The sequence below is a fragment of the Leguminivora glycinivorella genome, unplaced genomic scaffold (assembly GCF_023078275.1).
Source record: "Leguminivora glycinivorella isolate SPB_JAAS2020 unplaced genomic scaffold, LegGlyc_1.1 Scaffold3, whole genome shotgun sequence".
NCBI classification, from domain to species: domain Eukaryota; kingdom Metazoa; phylum Arthropoda; class Insecta; order Lepidoptera; family Tortricidae; genus Leguminivora; species Leguminivora glycinivorella.
The window spans coordinates 360,259-377,539 of record NW_025952828.1 but is presented as its reverse complement, the minus strand read 5'-3'; the positions used below and the strand labels follow the sequence as shown (position 1 = coordinate 377,539).

At 36.5% G+C, this 17,281-nt stretch overlaps 1 protein-coding gene across 1 annotated transcript in view; it reads right to left on the bottom strand.

Annotated features, from left to right (window-relative positions):
- LOC125242026 (alkylglycerol monooxygenase-like) overlaps positions 1-17,281 on the bottom strand; it is a 69,289-nt gene that overhangs the window by 26,628 nt on the left and 25,380 nt on the right. Inside the window, exon 2 of the mRNA XM_048150729.1 lies at positions 9,874-10,024. Coding sequence (XP_048006686.1) covers positions 9,874-10,017 — 144 coding nt within the window. The 5' untranslated portion in view covers positions 10,018-10,024. The remainder of the gene's footprint in view (positions 1-9,873; positions 10,025-17,281) is intronic.

The window sequence follows — 17,281 nt, the reverse complement described above, 5'->3', positions numbered from 1 at the left end:
TGGAGTGATCCGCATGGTCCTATGGGCTAGCAAATTTTATATTCTACACAGGTTTTATATACCTTGGTGAATTAAAGTAAATATATGTGATAAAAATCACTTTTTTAAGGCTCGACGGGTTGACCGTCCCCACGCGCTGAGTACGAAAAGACCGTCTAGTGCTCGTTGTCGCGTAATTTCATATGGAAATAAGTATTAAAATCATGTTCATTGTTATATTCTGTAATAACAAGGAGTAATGTGATGGATATTAAAACAAACAACGTTGATATTTTCAACATATCAGCATTTTTCTATTTATAAGGCAAGACCGTCATATGTCCCGTAAATGAGGTTGATAACCTTCTTTTTTCAGGTCCAGACAAAAGCAAAGCTGAAACTAATAATTAAAATTAACCTACAACACCCGTCTTAACTCGACTTATTTCCCATAAAGCCTAAAAAAGGTGCCTTACTCTTATATGTCGGTCTTTCCGACTAGGCAAAATTTCGAAGTTACATATTTCAGGACATAAAACAATAAATTGAACGCGTTTTAAGAGCATTAATTGTACTAGACAGGAAGAACGATTATTAAATTACTACGTTACATACATAATGCACAAATATTCCAACTGCTTCTATTTTATTTTAATTTCTTGCATAACCTTGTTGAACTCGATGGTCGAGTTCAAACACGAATCAAGTTTTTTGTTAACTAGTGTTCATCCTAGGGATATCTATTGAAGACCAATGCATTAAGGATGAAAAACTGGTATACCTTCGGAGGTGTGATAGATATATAAATACAAAAGTTATATTCAGTAGACGGTCTTTCTGGGTAGACGGTCTTCCCCACACTGACCTTAAATCGTTCTTACTTGAAACTAAAAGAGTAACTAATATATTTAAAAGAATCATACAGTGTGAATTGTCTAAACTATTTTTTCTAAAAATATTATTCAAATCTAAAGAGAAAAATTGAGAATATCTTTTGTCCATAATAATTTGATATAAAAAATTAAGAGGACAGAATCGGTCGTTTCTGTCCTCTTAAGCATTTTTATAATTCCAAATTACTTGTGAATTCTTTTGGTGGACACAATTTTAGTATACAACGATGAATATTAAATGACTGTGGCATTAGGCCGTTTTCACATTATCCGATCCGATATCGGATGTCGGAAGGATTTCAATAGAAAAAATCCAAGATGGCGCCTGTAATGTATGGGATATCGGTCGATCGGATAATGTGAAAACGCACTTACACTAATTGGGGCGGTATTTGGGATAATGGAATTGTATTTTCGAAATTACTTAGTGTAATTAGGAATAATTAATCACGTCATCAGTGTAGTTATGATAGTTTTTAAAAAGGTGGCGCTAAAAAATCGAGGTACGATTCTTCGGCCGTTTTCACATTATACGATCCGATATCGGATGTAGGAAGTATGTAATATGTAAAATTTTATGCGCTTCCAGGTCTTCATTTATGTATTTAATAGATCATTAATACTAAAAAACGATATAAAACGCAAAAATTGCGGATTTAATGCCGATAGCACTCTCCTACAACAGTTTTTGTCCGAGGCACCATCGAACTGTCGATATCGGCAGGACGCTTCCGGCCATTTTTGGCATGCCGGACCCCAGCTGTCGGCCGATAATATTTGTTTGTGTGCGTATATACTTAATGTAGGTATACGTTTGTAGTAGTGTGCGTGACAAAAATGGCGTCTATTAAACAGCAATTTCCATTGAAAAAAAAAAAGGTTGTAATGCATCGGTCCGAATTGCGGATACTAGTTTTTTTCATATTTTAGTAGTATAGTTAAATGTAAAAATTATAATTTATTTTGCCTGATACTCTGAGTATTTTTTATGCTCGTTATTTTAATTTTACAATATAATATTTGGAATATAGTGCTTATAATTATTAAATATAAAACATTTTTTAAATATTTTTTGGTACAAAATCGTACTTCATTGATTTGGAACAATGCGTTTTATCGGACCTATGTCCGACACTATCGGAAGTGTTTATCGGATGTAGGATGTCGGTCCGATATCCGATATCGGATCGGATAATGTGAAACGAAACACTTAGTATGAAGTATGTAAATCATATATAAATAATCCTTGGTGGATATTAAATACATCCACTTAGCGCATGTCTGGTGGAAAAGCACCCTAAGAAGCACATTGCAAAGTATATTCTTAGACAATATTATGTTATGTAGCTTCTATTTCACGCCTGCCGTGTCAACCCTGATAATAGTGCTAAGTGTCAACGGATAGCATTACACGTTGCGACAGCATTGAGAAACCACGGTAACACGATCACCATACAAGTGCTTCTATATCTAAATACATACCAATACGTACAGTCAACCATCCTAGGCTACTGTAGAACCTTTTCACAGTCAACGTCAAAAGATACTTCTATGGCCGATAATGTACGGTGTCTAAGACAGGGTTCTAGAGTGGCCTATGATTCAAATTAGTTGACCGCACAGTCAACAACATAGAGCTGTGAATACAAAGTGCCGAAACACTTTGTATCCACAGCTTTTTTTTTCAATTTCAATTTATTGCATCAAATTAACACTTACAGTTAAACCTACGTGCTAATTAGTTTTGTATTTCTTAGGATCTAACATACAATAAACAATACAGTGACGTGAAATAGTTCATCAATGAAATACATTCAATTTTAATAAAACACATTAGGTACATTCCAATTTAGATGTCATTTACATTAAACAGATTCTGAGAATAAAATTAATAATTGATATAAATGTGAAGGAAATGAAATAAATTGATTAAATGCATAGCAATACAATTTCGTTCGGAAAAGTCAAAATATTCAAATAATAGTACATTACATCAGAGGCCGGGAAAATGAGGATTTCCGGCCAAGTGGGTATATATATACGGCCGAGCGAGCGTGCGAGCGAGGCCGGATAGGGATACGAGGCAGGGAATCCGTTTTCACGCCGAGGCATGTATAGTGCTTTTCTCAAACATACAATGAAATAAAAAAAAATGCTCTAAAGGACAATATTTTATAAAAAAAAGTTACTTTGCAGGCCTAGGCCTAAAAAATAATATGAAATCCCTTTACAGTCCTCTCGAGTTGTTGCGCCCAAAAAGCGATACTTCCCAGCCCATTTTAAGGAACGTAAAGACAATATTTCATTGCATGTTTGAGAAAAAGTAATTGAAAACAAAATAAAATAAAAGCAAAAGTTCATTCGAATTGTATCAAAATAGCGGAAATGTCCGAATGGCCACAATAATTAATTCAAAGAAGTTAAATTTTTATACTTAATTTAAAACAATTCAGGCAATAGAACTAGTGGTAACCTTTGTTGTTGACTGTACACGTTTGGAAATGTCGAAACGGGTATAGTGTCAAAAATATATATACGCTAATTTTAAGTCACTTTCGGACGCAACTTTACCGTGTTTTGTCGATTAGCCGACAGCCCAAATGACAATCGTTGACGCTTGACGCCGATCAAAATGCAGTCTTGCTCTGTTGCGTCAATATAGAAGAGCGAGAGGTTAGAGATAGATCGGCGATATCATCGTATGCATTTGGCTACGTACCGACTTAATTATTGAATAAAGTCGAGAAGCTTCTTGAGTCTTAATAAATATTTCGTTTATGGCACTTAATACAAAGGTTATAAGAGTTAATCGGTTCAGTAGTTTTGGAGAAAATTGGCTGTGACAGACGGAGAGACAGACGCACGCTGAGGCCATGGAACCCTAAAAGTAGTGGCGTACAAATAGGTACAATTAATTGTCTATGTATAGACATATACATTACTTTATTCAAAGAGGATCGAGTATTATAGAGAGTTACTGTCGAAGTAAAATGTGTAATCACAGTGCATAGACTGCCATCTCTTGACACAGGCTTAAAACTTTTGAACCTCAGTTTTGACAATATGGCCCATATTCTGGGCTTGATATGTTTTAAAATGTTTATATTAATATTAGCGCCATCTAGCTGAGCGTACCCCAAAGGTGTAATGGCATCTAGGCCACGGTACCTTTTTCTGTATAGTACGTCTAAGGTACGTTTTTTTCTTAGACTTTATCTGTCTATACGGAGTTATATATGTCTTTGCTTTATTATAATATGGGCAATAAAGTCGCTAAGCTTGTCTTATCCGTGTATTTGCGGCTCGGAATTCTTATATTATGAACGCTACTATCTACACTAACAAAACTTCTTATAAATAACCTAGTTATACCGTTGCGTTCATTTTCTTAGGCTATTTAAAACTACATTTTCGCGTGGCTTGAGATTCGCTAGCGATAAACATATTAATGCAACAATCGCTTTTGTAAAAACTAGTGCCTACGCTAAATCTTGGGATTAGTTGTCAAAGCAGATCCCAGGCTCCCATGAGCAGTGGCAAATGCCGGGATAACTCAAGGAGGATGATTAAACATATACATATATGTAACAATATTATGAAAGATGTATTTAACTGAAGATCATTCCATATCGCTAGATAGTGTAAATTATAATATATCAAGCCATCTTTAGTCACAAAGTCACTGTTGCTTCTAAAATAATACGCTATGACGCAAGCCGAATTTATAAACAGTTTGCTATAGTTTTTACTGACATAGCATATTATAAACAATGATATTAAAAAGGTGCTTTATATATAATTCGCAAGCAAAAGGGGAGAATACGTACAAAGCATAAATTATTGTTTAAAAATATTTAGTATTACTGATGACTAATAAATTTGTAAGTTATTTTATATTGTTATGTTTATCTTAAAAAAAAAATAGTTCTGAGTTTTAAATATCTGTAAAATATTATTTATAACGAAATCAAGTTAACTTAATACTTAATTATTGAAACATACGAAAGTCAGATTACCTACTTAATATCTACTTAAAATAGCAACGTGTCAAAAATAATCTAACCACAAAATTAAAATTTTGAAAAAACTCTCGACCGTGACATAGTGGTCCGATTTTCACAAACCGGTTAATAACACTCCCGACTAACTCAGCTTTCAAACAAAAAAAACTAAATCTAAATCGATTCATCCGTTCGGGAGCTACGATGCCGCAGGCAGACACACACAGACAGACAGACACGTCAAACGTATAACACCCCGTTTTTGCGTCGGGGGTTAATAAAATAACGCAGCTAAGCTAACCCTTTCAAACGAGCCATACCGTTACAGTTATACCGTTGCGTTCATTTTCTTAGGCTATTTAAAACTACATTTTCGCGTGGCTTGAGATTCGCTAGCGATAAACATATTAATGCAACAATCGCTTTTGTAAAAACTAGTGCCTACGCTAAATCTTGGGATTAGTTGTCAAAGCAGATCCCAGGCTCCCATGAGCAGTGGCAAATGCCGGGATAACTCAAGGAGGATGATTAAACATATACATATATGTAACAATATTATGAAAGATGTATTTAACTGAAGATCATTCCATATCGCTAGATAGTGTAAATTATAATATATCAAGCCATCTTTAGTCACAAAGTCACTGTTGCTTCTAAAATAATACGCTATGACGCAAGCCGAATTTATAAACAGTTTGCTATAGTTTTTACTGACATAGCATATTATAAACAATGATATTAAAAAGGTGCTTTATATATAATTCGCAAGCAAAAGGGGAGAATACGTACAAAGCATAAATTATTGTTTAAAAATATTTAGTATTACTGATGACTAATAAATTTGTAAGTTATTTTATATTGTTATGTTTATCTTAAAAAAAAAATAGTTCTGAGTTTTAAATATCTGTAAAATATTATTTATAACGAAATCAAGTTAACTTAATACTTAATTATTGAAACATACGAAAGTCAGATTACCTACTTAATATCTACTTAAAATAGCAACGTGCCAAAAATAATCTAACCACAAAATTAAAATTTTGAAAAAACTCGACCGTGACATAGTGGTCCGATTTTCACAAACCGGTTAATAACACTCCCGACTAACTCAGCTTTCAAACAAAAAAAACTAAATCTAAATCGGTTCATCCGTTCGGGAGCTACGATGCCGCAGGCAGACACACACAGACAGACAGACACGTCAAACGTATAACACCCCGTTTTTGCGTCGGGGGTTAATAAAATAACGCAGCTAAGCTAACCCTTTCAAACGAGCCCTCATCAGTGTACATATGTATGTATACTGATGATGACTCGTTTGAAAGGGTGCATGTGCATGGGACAAAGTGCCCATTCTCCTTTTTATCGAAAAATAGTAAACAGTAGTGTTTTTAGGACGCAAACAAACCGCAGTTATATTTTTAAATCGCGCGTTCAGAAAATATCGAAAGACACACTATCTAGTAATAGTGGAAGATCTATACGGGACGTGTTAGATGTAACAAGTAGTTTAGGGCGTTGAACTTTGAACTTAAAAGGTCACGAAAGTCTCCGTATGACATACACGTCTCACAAATGAGGTTTACTGGAGAACGTAGCATAATCAGAATTATTATTGCTCTAATCCTGACGCCGTGGCTTGCGTGGGCGACGGTCGAGCGATGTTCGCGCGACGGCGATGTGACGCGTACGAAATCAAACCTTATCGATATGGAAGAAACCACCAAACACTTTCTTCTAGAGTGTAAACAGGTAGAAGTATATAGGAACAAGTATCTAGGTACGCCGAACACATTGAAAGAGGTATTTAGCAACCTGAAAACACTGCTAGGATTCGTAGAGGAGCTGGGGTGGCTAGAGTAGTGCTACCTCGTTAATTTCACGCAAAATAGGCACGACGGATGTCGACTTGCGCAAAATGCCCAATAAAACTAATTAACTAACTAACTATGGAAGTAGACGATGCGATGAGCCGCGTCGCGCGACGGTCGCGCGACCGTCGCCCACGTAAGACACGGCGTGAGTCTCTATCTACCTGCAGTTGTAGTGCGAGAAGGGTGCTTCGTATTTTTTCGGTAACGTTCGTACTTGTCATGCTAGTTTAGTCAATGTCAGTACATCTTGTACTGGACTGACTGAAATAGCATGACACGTTCGTACGTTTCCGTAACAATACGAAAGCAAATCTTTTCGCACTAACATCTGTACATACTACTTAAGAGTTTTTGACGTATTGGATACGTTAGAGCGGTTTACATACACTACGTCCGATCGGAATTTGTAAAAATAAGATATATATACTAGCTTTTACCCTCGGCTTCGCTCGCGTTAAATTGCGTAATGCTTCAAACTCCCGACCCCCATTTTAGGGAAGTGGTGGGCTACAAATTAACAAAAGTAACCTAAAATCACGTCAATTTGTCATTCCGTTCTGGCGTGAAAGACGGACAAACAAAGATAGGTACATACTTAGAGTTTAGACACTCTCCCATTTATAATATTACTACCTTTTGCCCGCGGCTTCACTCGCATTAGAAAGAGACAAAAAGTAGCCTATGTCACTTTCCATCCGTTCAACTATCACGTCATTCCGTTTTACCGTGAAAGACGGACAAACAAACAGACATACCTACACACTTTCCCATTTATAATATGAAGTATGGATTATGCATTTCAACAGCATGGCAAAGTGTAAACCATCTAAACCAATTATTTTTTCAAACTTTGAAGGCTCAGAGCGATCAATCAAGAAACTGACGCGTTGAGCAACATTGAAAGTGCGGTGTGACCTAAATAGAAAATTCGCTTGTGTGCAAAATAAGCCTAGTTCGCTGACGTATTGCAACATACTTAACAACTTGTAATAAATATTTTAATTAAACTCCTATTCTACTAAATAGCTACTATAAAATTAAATTAAATTCTATTTAATAGCTACTTTCGTTCATTTTATCGAAGGTTGTCGGTCGTGGCCCGGCTATTATGCTTCCAATTTTATTAATTATCAGTTATCACTTATCAGTTATCACTTATCTAAGACAAGAAGCGCTGGTAGCCTAGCGGTAAGTGCGTGCGACTTTCGTTCCGGAGGTCGCGGGTTCGAACCCCGGCTCGCACCAATGAGTTTTTCGGAACTTATGTGCGAAATTTCATTTGATATTTGCTAATCGCTTATCGGTGAAGGAAAACATCGTGAGGAAACCGGACTAATTCCAATAAGGTCTAGTTTACCCTTCGGGTTGGAAGGTCAGATGGCAGTCGCTTTCGTAAAACTAGTGCCTACGCCAAATCTTGGGATTAGTTGTCAAAGCGGACCCCAGGCTCCCATGAGCCGTGGCAAATGCCGGGATAACGCAAGGAGGATGATGATCACTTATCTAAGACGTGGATAAAGCATCTGTCACGTTCTGACAAGTATGTCAGTGTGATAGTGACAAATATCTTATCCACGTGGATAAGTGATAAAATTGGACGGAATAGCCGAGATGGATCGTGTGGTTGATGTCACAAAATACTATACTATTGATATACAGTGTGTAACCCTTATCATCATCCTCCTGGCGTCATCATGCTCATGGGAGCCTGGGGTCCGCTTTGACAACTAATCCCAAGATTTGGCGTAGGTAGTTTTACGAAAGCGACTGTCATCTGTCCTTTCAACCCGAAGGGTGACTAAGTCTTATTGGAATTATTCCGATTTCCTCACGATGTTTTCCTTCACCGAAAAGCGACTGGCAAATATCAAATGACATTTCGCACATAAGTTCCGAAAAACTCAGTGGTACGAGCCGGGGTTCGAACCCAGGAATTAATGTAAGTAGGAATGTAAGTTTTTTTCAGCAGCAATGAAGTTTAAACATGGTTGCGATTATAGATAAGGTTAAGTTAGCTGATACCGATGTATTGCGAAAAGATTTGCCTTCGTATTGTTACGGAACCGTACGAACGTGTCATGCTATTTCAGTCAGTCTCAGTACAAGATGTACTGCCATTAACTGAACTAGCATGACAAATACGAACGTTTCTGGAAAAATACGAATGAAACCCTTTTACTACATCTGTAGTCTCTTTTACTCGGGGTAAGACACTATGAATTCCTTACAAGTCTTGCATAAGTATTCAAACTTAGATAGTTTTAAAATTCAGCTTCTTTCCTCTTAAAAAGCCTAAGCCTTTTCCTCATCATACTTTTATGAAGCATGCAATATTACTGGACGATATTGGTCTGCAGATTCCCCCATATTAACCCTAAAGAGCCATAACTACATCGAAATGTTTGTTCAACAATGGACCCTGTCAAATATTAACTAAGGTTTACAATCTAATGGTTTAATAAAAGTAGTTGGTACAGGTTTTATTTGGTATTTTGGCCGGCCAAATTCATAAACACGAGTTCGGGGTTAGGGAATGTTGCCCACTGGATTATTAAAAGATATTGCTGGTGCATGAAAGCTAAAATGCGGTAGGTATATTAATTTTATAGTGTTTAGTCTATCAATAGCTACATTTGTTTTTAATCACATTTACAATGAAAAACTATGTAATTATGTATGTATAAAAAAGTACAGAAATAGAATTTTCAGAACTTCTTTGGAAGAACGACTTTTGTATAACTGCCGCTCCTTCTGCGTGCTCATTTAGTGTGAGAGTGAGATGAAAATAATATTTGTATTATAAAGGTAAATATGCCTTTAGCTAAAACCAAAGAGGATCAAGTATTATAGAGAGTTACTGTCAAAGTAAAATGTGTAATCACAGGCTGCCATCTCTCGACACAGACTTAAAAACTTTTAAATCTCAGGATTGACAATTTGGCCCGTATTCTTAGCTTGATATGTGTTAAAATGTCAAATATTCATATTAGCGCCATCTAGCCGAGCGTCTCCCAAAGGTGTAACGCCATCTAGGCCACCGTACCTTTTCCAATATGGCTCCGAGGTGTTTTTTTCTTAGACTAGCTGTCTATAACGGAGTTACATATGTATTTGGCTAAAACATACCTGTTTAAAGAAGTTAGGCACATCCTCCTTCCTCTCAAACATGTGTTCCTGTGGCGTGATGAGGTAGAACATCCTCCCCACCCCTTTGAGGTGGCTCACCATCGCCGACTCCGCCAATGTCTCGTTGGCGAATGAGAACTCCATGGTTTACCTGAAAAAAAAAAAATCAATATTATTACCTGTAGTTCTGTGAATGACACCGAGGAAGTCAGGACAAGAGCATGTCCTATCACCTAGCTGTCGACTGTTCAACGATACCCTGCGTAATCTCTTATCCACGTGGATAAGACATCTGTCACTCTCACACTCATATACTTGCCGAAGCGTGACGGATGCTTTATCCACATAAAATTGGAAGCATCAGTCGCCGGAAGATTACAATATATACACTGATATTTCACTAAATCGTGCAGGAAGGAAGAAAAGGATGAGGAGGGCTGACCCCAAATTAATGGAATTAAGGCCAATATGACGATGATGAATTGATGAGCAGTTTTGTGAACTGTAAACCTTCGCGACATGATTATTCAAAACATTATCACAGTCAAGTGTCGAAGATCTTAATCACTAACTACATGATTATTAAATTAAAGTTTTTAAAAATAGTCATAGGATCAGCTTGCTGAACTGAACTGCGATGGACAACCTCTGCGCAAAGAACGACCCGGAGCGGGATTGAGACCTCTCCTGCAGGGGATGCCCCAGCTCCCCGAGGAAATTTTTTGCCTCCCAGCATCAGCGTTCAGATTTTTTCAGAGCAAGGGGAACAAGCAAATTATGGCATTTCATAGATGATATAGTCATTATAAAACAATCGACCCAAGCGCTCTTGCCATCTGCAATGTAGACTACACCATGCTTATTTGTTTATAGCCTTAGAAAAGTAGAAAAAAAAGGCTTACCACAATAAAAAAAAAACACCGAAATATTTAATACGTAATAAACACAGGCATCTAAAATTTATCTGCATTGAGACTGTGCGTGAGCGTTACAGTACACCTAATTGCCTAAATGTAAGCGATATTTTTATCTTTAAACACTTCCTATCTGGTTATGCGTAAAACTTGCCAGAGGAAAAAAACTGAACTCACTTCATCTAAATCGACAACCCCAGTTTATTTTATAATACAAATTCGTGAGATTATAATATCAAAACAGGCACAGTATTTTTTTTGTAACCTATTTATTTGTGACTTAATAAGTATAGTTTAGAAGAGTAAAAATCAGTATTGGCAACGCGCGTGAAAGAGTTTATTCCTGATTTAAACGGCGGCGTGCGAACTCTCATGCGATTTTAGTTACATTGTGGGCTGTTGAAGTTACATACAACTGTGCACAGCCATCAAACACCGCAATGTAATAAAACTCGTATGCGAGTTCTCGAACCGTCTAACTCTTTAACTTGGATGAGTTCTGTGACACTTGAAAATTCCGAATTACGCATATTATGTTTGCAAACCATTTTTGAATAACCTAACCACAAAATTAAAATTTGAAAAAAAAAACCCCGACATAGTGAACCGATTTAGATTTGGCTTAGAACACTTTCGAATAAATCACCTTTCAAAAAAAAAAAAACAAATCTAAATCTGTTCATCCGTTCGGGAACTACGATGCCACAGACAGATTCACACAGAGACAGACAGACTCGTCAAACTTATAGCACCCTGTCGTTTTTGCGTCGAGGGTTAAAAATATTTTTCAGTACTGATTGTGCTTTTGGCTAGCAACTTCATCGGAATAAATCACAATTTCGTTTCCTTTCGCCCCTTAACTATTGTGCCATTAAACAACCCCTTAAAAGAGTGTCTCATAAAACTTTCCATGTGTGCTCTGCTTACCCCTTTTGTGAATACACGTATTAGTTTGTGCGTCATGTCTTCTGAATCCCTGGTAATGATTGCTAAAGTTATAAAAGTAACGTGTTTTCCAGAAAACATTTTGTTCGTAATATATTTTATCTGTGACTTCCATATTAAGACGTGACTTTTGCGAAGATTCGTATTCGAAGTTTTCCGTCGGGAAGTTTTGGAAACTTTGGCTTGATGGGCTGGAAAAGTTTTTCATGAAATATTCATGCACTTGAATGGTTTTTCCAATGTTGTGTTTATATACTCGTGTTTGTCTTCTTCTACTGTTGCTGACTTATAATGTTGCATTTTTTAAATAAAATATTGTAATATACTATATTAGCTTTTTCCCGCTTCGATCGCGTTAGAAAGAGTCAAAAAGTAGCCTATGTCACTTTCCATCCCTTCAACTATCTCCACTTAAAAAATCACGTCAATTCGTCGCTCCGTTTTGCCGTGAAAGACGAACAAACAAACAGACACACACACTTTCCCATTTGTAATATTAGTAAGTAAGTATTTAACTTAGCAATTCTAATATTAGTCACCACCGTTACGTAATTAAAATAAATTAGCTGTTCTATTTATAAATTCGTGTTTATCATTTAGCAATTAGGAAGTAATGACGCTACTAGAAATATTATTCCGACATAATCAACTGCTGCTGTTCAAACGATAATTAGAATAATTTTAGAATCATAATAAAATCAAAAACTACCCTAATATTGTCTGGAAAAGGTCGTTCTTTAAAGATAAGACCTACTGTCAACCTCTATTTACAATCAATTGTTTTGTCTCCGCTGTACCTTTAGCTGAGATGTGCCAATAAAGAAGTCTGTCTATCTATCTACCTATCCGTCTAAAACTGTTAACAAAACTATATAAAACACAATGAGCTACAGTATCAAATTGAAAAAAATTTATAAACTTCTGTATCCGAAACTTATATTCGAAAACTTTCTTTCGGAACAAGAATTTTTTGTTGAACACGAAAATAGCTCGACAAAAGTAACTTCTAAAAATATTTTTGATCGTTCGGTTTACCATTCATAATTATAATTTTAACAGTCCCTGAGAAAATAAGACGTAGTCTCTCGAGATTATCGAGTACCTGGAAGGATTATTTTACCTACATTATTTAAGAAATATGATGACACACAAATCCAACCCGCCGGGTTGACAATGTTAAAAGAACTAGCACAATATAGGAAAAACAATATAGTCTACATGATTATGATGACAATGATGTGCAAGTGTCAATAGAATAGCATCAAATATAATAAACATTCAACACAGGCAAGACAGAATAACATATCTATTCTAACAAAACAGAAAGGAATAAAGTGCCAGGAAATGGCCTCATTTCAGCGTGTTACTGATGACTTCCAGAGCTGATCTTCCGATGAGACCATCAAGTAAGAAAAATTCAGAGTAACAGACAGAAAACATCAAAATAGGTGCATACAATAACAGTGGCACACCTCGGACACTGGCAACCAAATATACGAAAGAGGCGCGTTCCTAGCACACAGTCTAAGCTCGTGTAGGTGAACGCGCGCTATGCTTGTATGAGTGAAATATGACCGGTCAACTGTTTGCGTTTTGACGGGCGGTAACTGTGAGGTAACCGAGAGGCGGTGGGCGGCACTTTCAGTGTGGAGCGGGGGTGGCCGTACAGTACGATAGTACTATTTATTATACTGTGACAGTGGTAAAAAAGTTAAATAGCAATCGATAGAAAAATATAAAAATATCTACAGTCAAGTGTAAAAATATGAGTGTTTACAACTTACTCAAAAATATGTCCGATAGCATTCTAGTCTGTAATAAGAGCGTAGTACTTACCATATTTATGAGACGATCTTTTCGATACATATTTTTGCACTTTTTTTAAGGTGAAATTTAATAGGTAAAAAGACGTAAATGACACTTGACTGTATATAAATATACGTATTCTATACATATGTGTTTATGCAGCGTCTGTATTGAATAACATTAATGTGTCATCTATCCTGACTTGGTCACAGGCAAGATATCAGAATCTTTAATTTAGCACAAAGTATATAATAGTCATAATACCTCTTAATTGATAACTTGACCTCAAGCTATCATCCCTCAAGCTGCTATCTTGGATATTTAAATAAACAATACCTACTCACTACCATTACATAATACAGTTTTTGTAGTATTTGCCATGAAGCTTGCGATTAAATTTTACCAACACTAGACCTATGGATTAAAAAAAGTACAAATGAATATCTTTGAAGCAAGATTTTACGGTACAAAATTAGTACTTATTTATTATTTTGTTTTTAATAACTATGGTGAATTATTTTTGATCTAAGTAAGATGGAATACTATCAATTATTTTCAAATAATTTTAGGGACTATTTAGTATTTAGGTGTTGAAAATGCAAAAATTCGAGATCGAATTGTCTGTATAATATAATGAAGTCAGAACCGTCAATCCCTACTACATACATCTATATGTATCCTGCAACATTGTATCTCAATGTATATAATTATGAGAGTCTATTACCGTTATCAGTTGACATGATAAGACCAATTGAACCCCTGCTAGGATTGAAATGTGTTTGTTGACAGTGCGAAAATAGACGACCTTTTGGTAGCAAAGGTTAATACGAGGGTATAATGTTAGAACGTGTAGTCTACAACATAAATGAGACGCAACATAAATGAACATTTTTTCTAGTTATACTTATAAATGACATAAATATGGGTAGTCTATCTCGCGGCGACATCATCACGCCCCGTCACGCTGCACGCCGAATATGAGCGTGCGCTCGTACCTTACACTTAGGGTCACGCACCACCGAAAATGGGGGGTTAACCCGAAGATTAACCAACCACTTTATATGGAACTAGCGACCCGCCCGGCTTTGCACGGGTACAATACCTACATGTAAACCTTCACTCTGTCTATTAAAAAAAACCGCATCAAAATCCGTTGCGTAGTTTTAGAGATTCAAGTATACATAGGGACATAGGGACAGAGAAAGCGACTTTGTTTTATACTATGTAGTGATAGTGAGTAGTGATGTGACAGCCCACTAACCTTGAGTTAAGCTGGTATGCAAGTGGCAATTAGTGTTCGAAATGATGTTTTTTAAATATGCACAACAAACAACTAACAGGGTTCTTAACGATTAGGTTATGGAACGATGTATTTAAAACAAAGTACTTGTATGTTTTCAAGACACAATTTTTTTATCTTTCTAAGTCATAAGTCAGGGATCTTACAAAAATAATAACAAAAATCATGATAAAATTGAGAACGAAAAACAATTTTTTAGGTAAACAAAATAATGCTCCAAATATAGGTTAGTAACACAGACCAACCTTCGCTGTCGTTTTCTACATGTCTTAGGGCCACTTGCACCAATGAAAATGGAGGGTTAACCTACCATTTTATGTGGAATTTGACAGATGACAGCCCACTATCCCCGGGTTAAATGTTTAGTGCAAGTGGGCCTTAGCGACTAATGAGCATATAGAGGTAATATAGCCAAGGTAACTTGCCTATCTTGTAAGGTACCCTTCCTTTAAGCTGCGTACACATTGTCGAAAATGTTTTATGAATGATTTTTTTTGTGAGATTTTTATGTTGGTTAAGAAAAAATATGTATATTGATTTAAATGTTAACCATTTATACACATATGTACCTATATTACCTATTTATAAATGCAAATGGCTTAATCGTGTACAACATTTTTTTAATTAACTTCTTTGAAACGTTGGAGGTTAGTTTTTAAAACTTAGTTATACGGGATTAACCCTCGGTTGCAATTGTAAGAGATATATAGACAGACTCTTCAGAATTTTTGACAGGTTTTATAATGAAGTAACATATTATTTTGTGCGTGAAGTTGACCGATCGCATCAGAAACACTGTACTACGCTCCAAAACACGGATAACTGACGTAGCTGAAACAGACGCCAAGCTTAAGTGGGACTGGGCAGGGCACGTTTGTCGTATGCCGGATGACATGTGGGCTAAAGCGACAACCAATTGGGTCCCACCAAATCGAACCCGGGGTCGCGGAAAGCCTCGACGGCGTTGGCGAGATGACCTTGACGCTTTTGATGAGAACTGGTGGGAAACGGGTTAGGACCGGGATACGTGGAAAGCGAAGAGGGAGGCCTTTGCCCAGCAGTGGGACACTCTAGGCTCATATAAATATAAAATAACATATTATTTTGAATGATTTCCAAGGATTTCTACGGATGGTGTAGAAAGAAATTTATTTTAGATCCAATAAAGCTCCCACGCTTATTATTTATTTTTGAAAAATATTTCTATGTAATTTATTACATACAAAATTATTAAATAGCCGTCGGTATTTGTACAATTGAATTATCTCAGTTCATTTATTTAGTCGCCCTTTATTCGGACGCATTGAGGTGTAGCTATGCCTAAATAACTTTTAATTTCGTTTCCTTTCAAGACTTATTTCTGGTTATTCTATATTTTTACTCGATTGAATACGCTAATATTTTTTTTTATACTACGTCGGTGGCAAACAAGCATACGGCCCGCCTGATGTAAAGCGGTCACCGTAACCTATGGACGCCTGCAACTCAAACAGTGTCACATGCGCGTTGCCACCCCATTAGAAACTTGTACATTCCCTTTTGCTGTGTTAAGTACACAGCAAAAAGGAGTGTACAAGTTCTAAGGAGGGTTCGGGTTGCCGACGACTCAAAGGACAAGAAACGGAACAAGTTAGTTCCGTAAGTCCTCCCGTCATCAGCACACCGCACCCTCGTTGAGCTCTGGCAGCCTTACTCACCGACAGGAACACAACACTATGAATACATATATATGAATACATTTATATTTAACATGCTATTTAATATAAAATCAAGAAGATTACTTTGCTAGTCCGCGAATATACCTCTACATAAATAACGTCTTAGTCAATCAGTGCTGAAGCATTATAATTACTTGCGTATTTTAAAATGAAATTAATGCAACAAACACTGATTTACTAGCATATCTATACACGGATTAGCAAAGTAATCCTTTTGATTTTGATTATCATGGATTTCTGCATAGCAACATAGAGGAATAGTTAAGTGACACCTAGCGACAATCACGCGTCAATCACGTGTCAACTAGCGTAAATGATCAGTACTGCTACTTGTCAATAGATGTCGCGACGACCGAAGAGTATAATGATCACTAATTTTTAGCTAATATTACAATAGTATAAATCAGTATTCTGTTTTCAATTCCTTCTGATTGTAATATACTTGACACTGTTGCCACCTAGTATTGGTAGTGGTACTGATAATTCACGCCATTTGACGCGTGATTGACGCGTGATTGTCGCTAGATGTCACTTAACTATGTCTGTAGCGCTGGTAGCCTTGCGTGCGACTTTCGTTCTGGAGGTCGCGGGTTCGAACCCCGGCTCGCACCAATGAGTTTTTCACTTATGTGCGAAATGTCATTTGATATTTGCCAGTCGCTTTTAGATGAAGGTGAAGGAAACCGGACTAATTCCAATAAGGTCTAGTTACCCTTCGAGTTGGA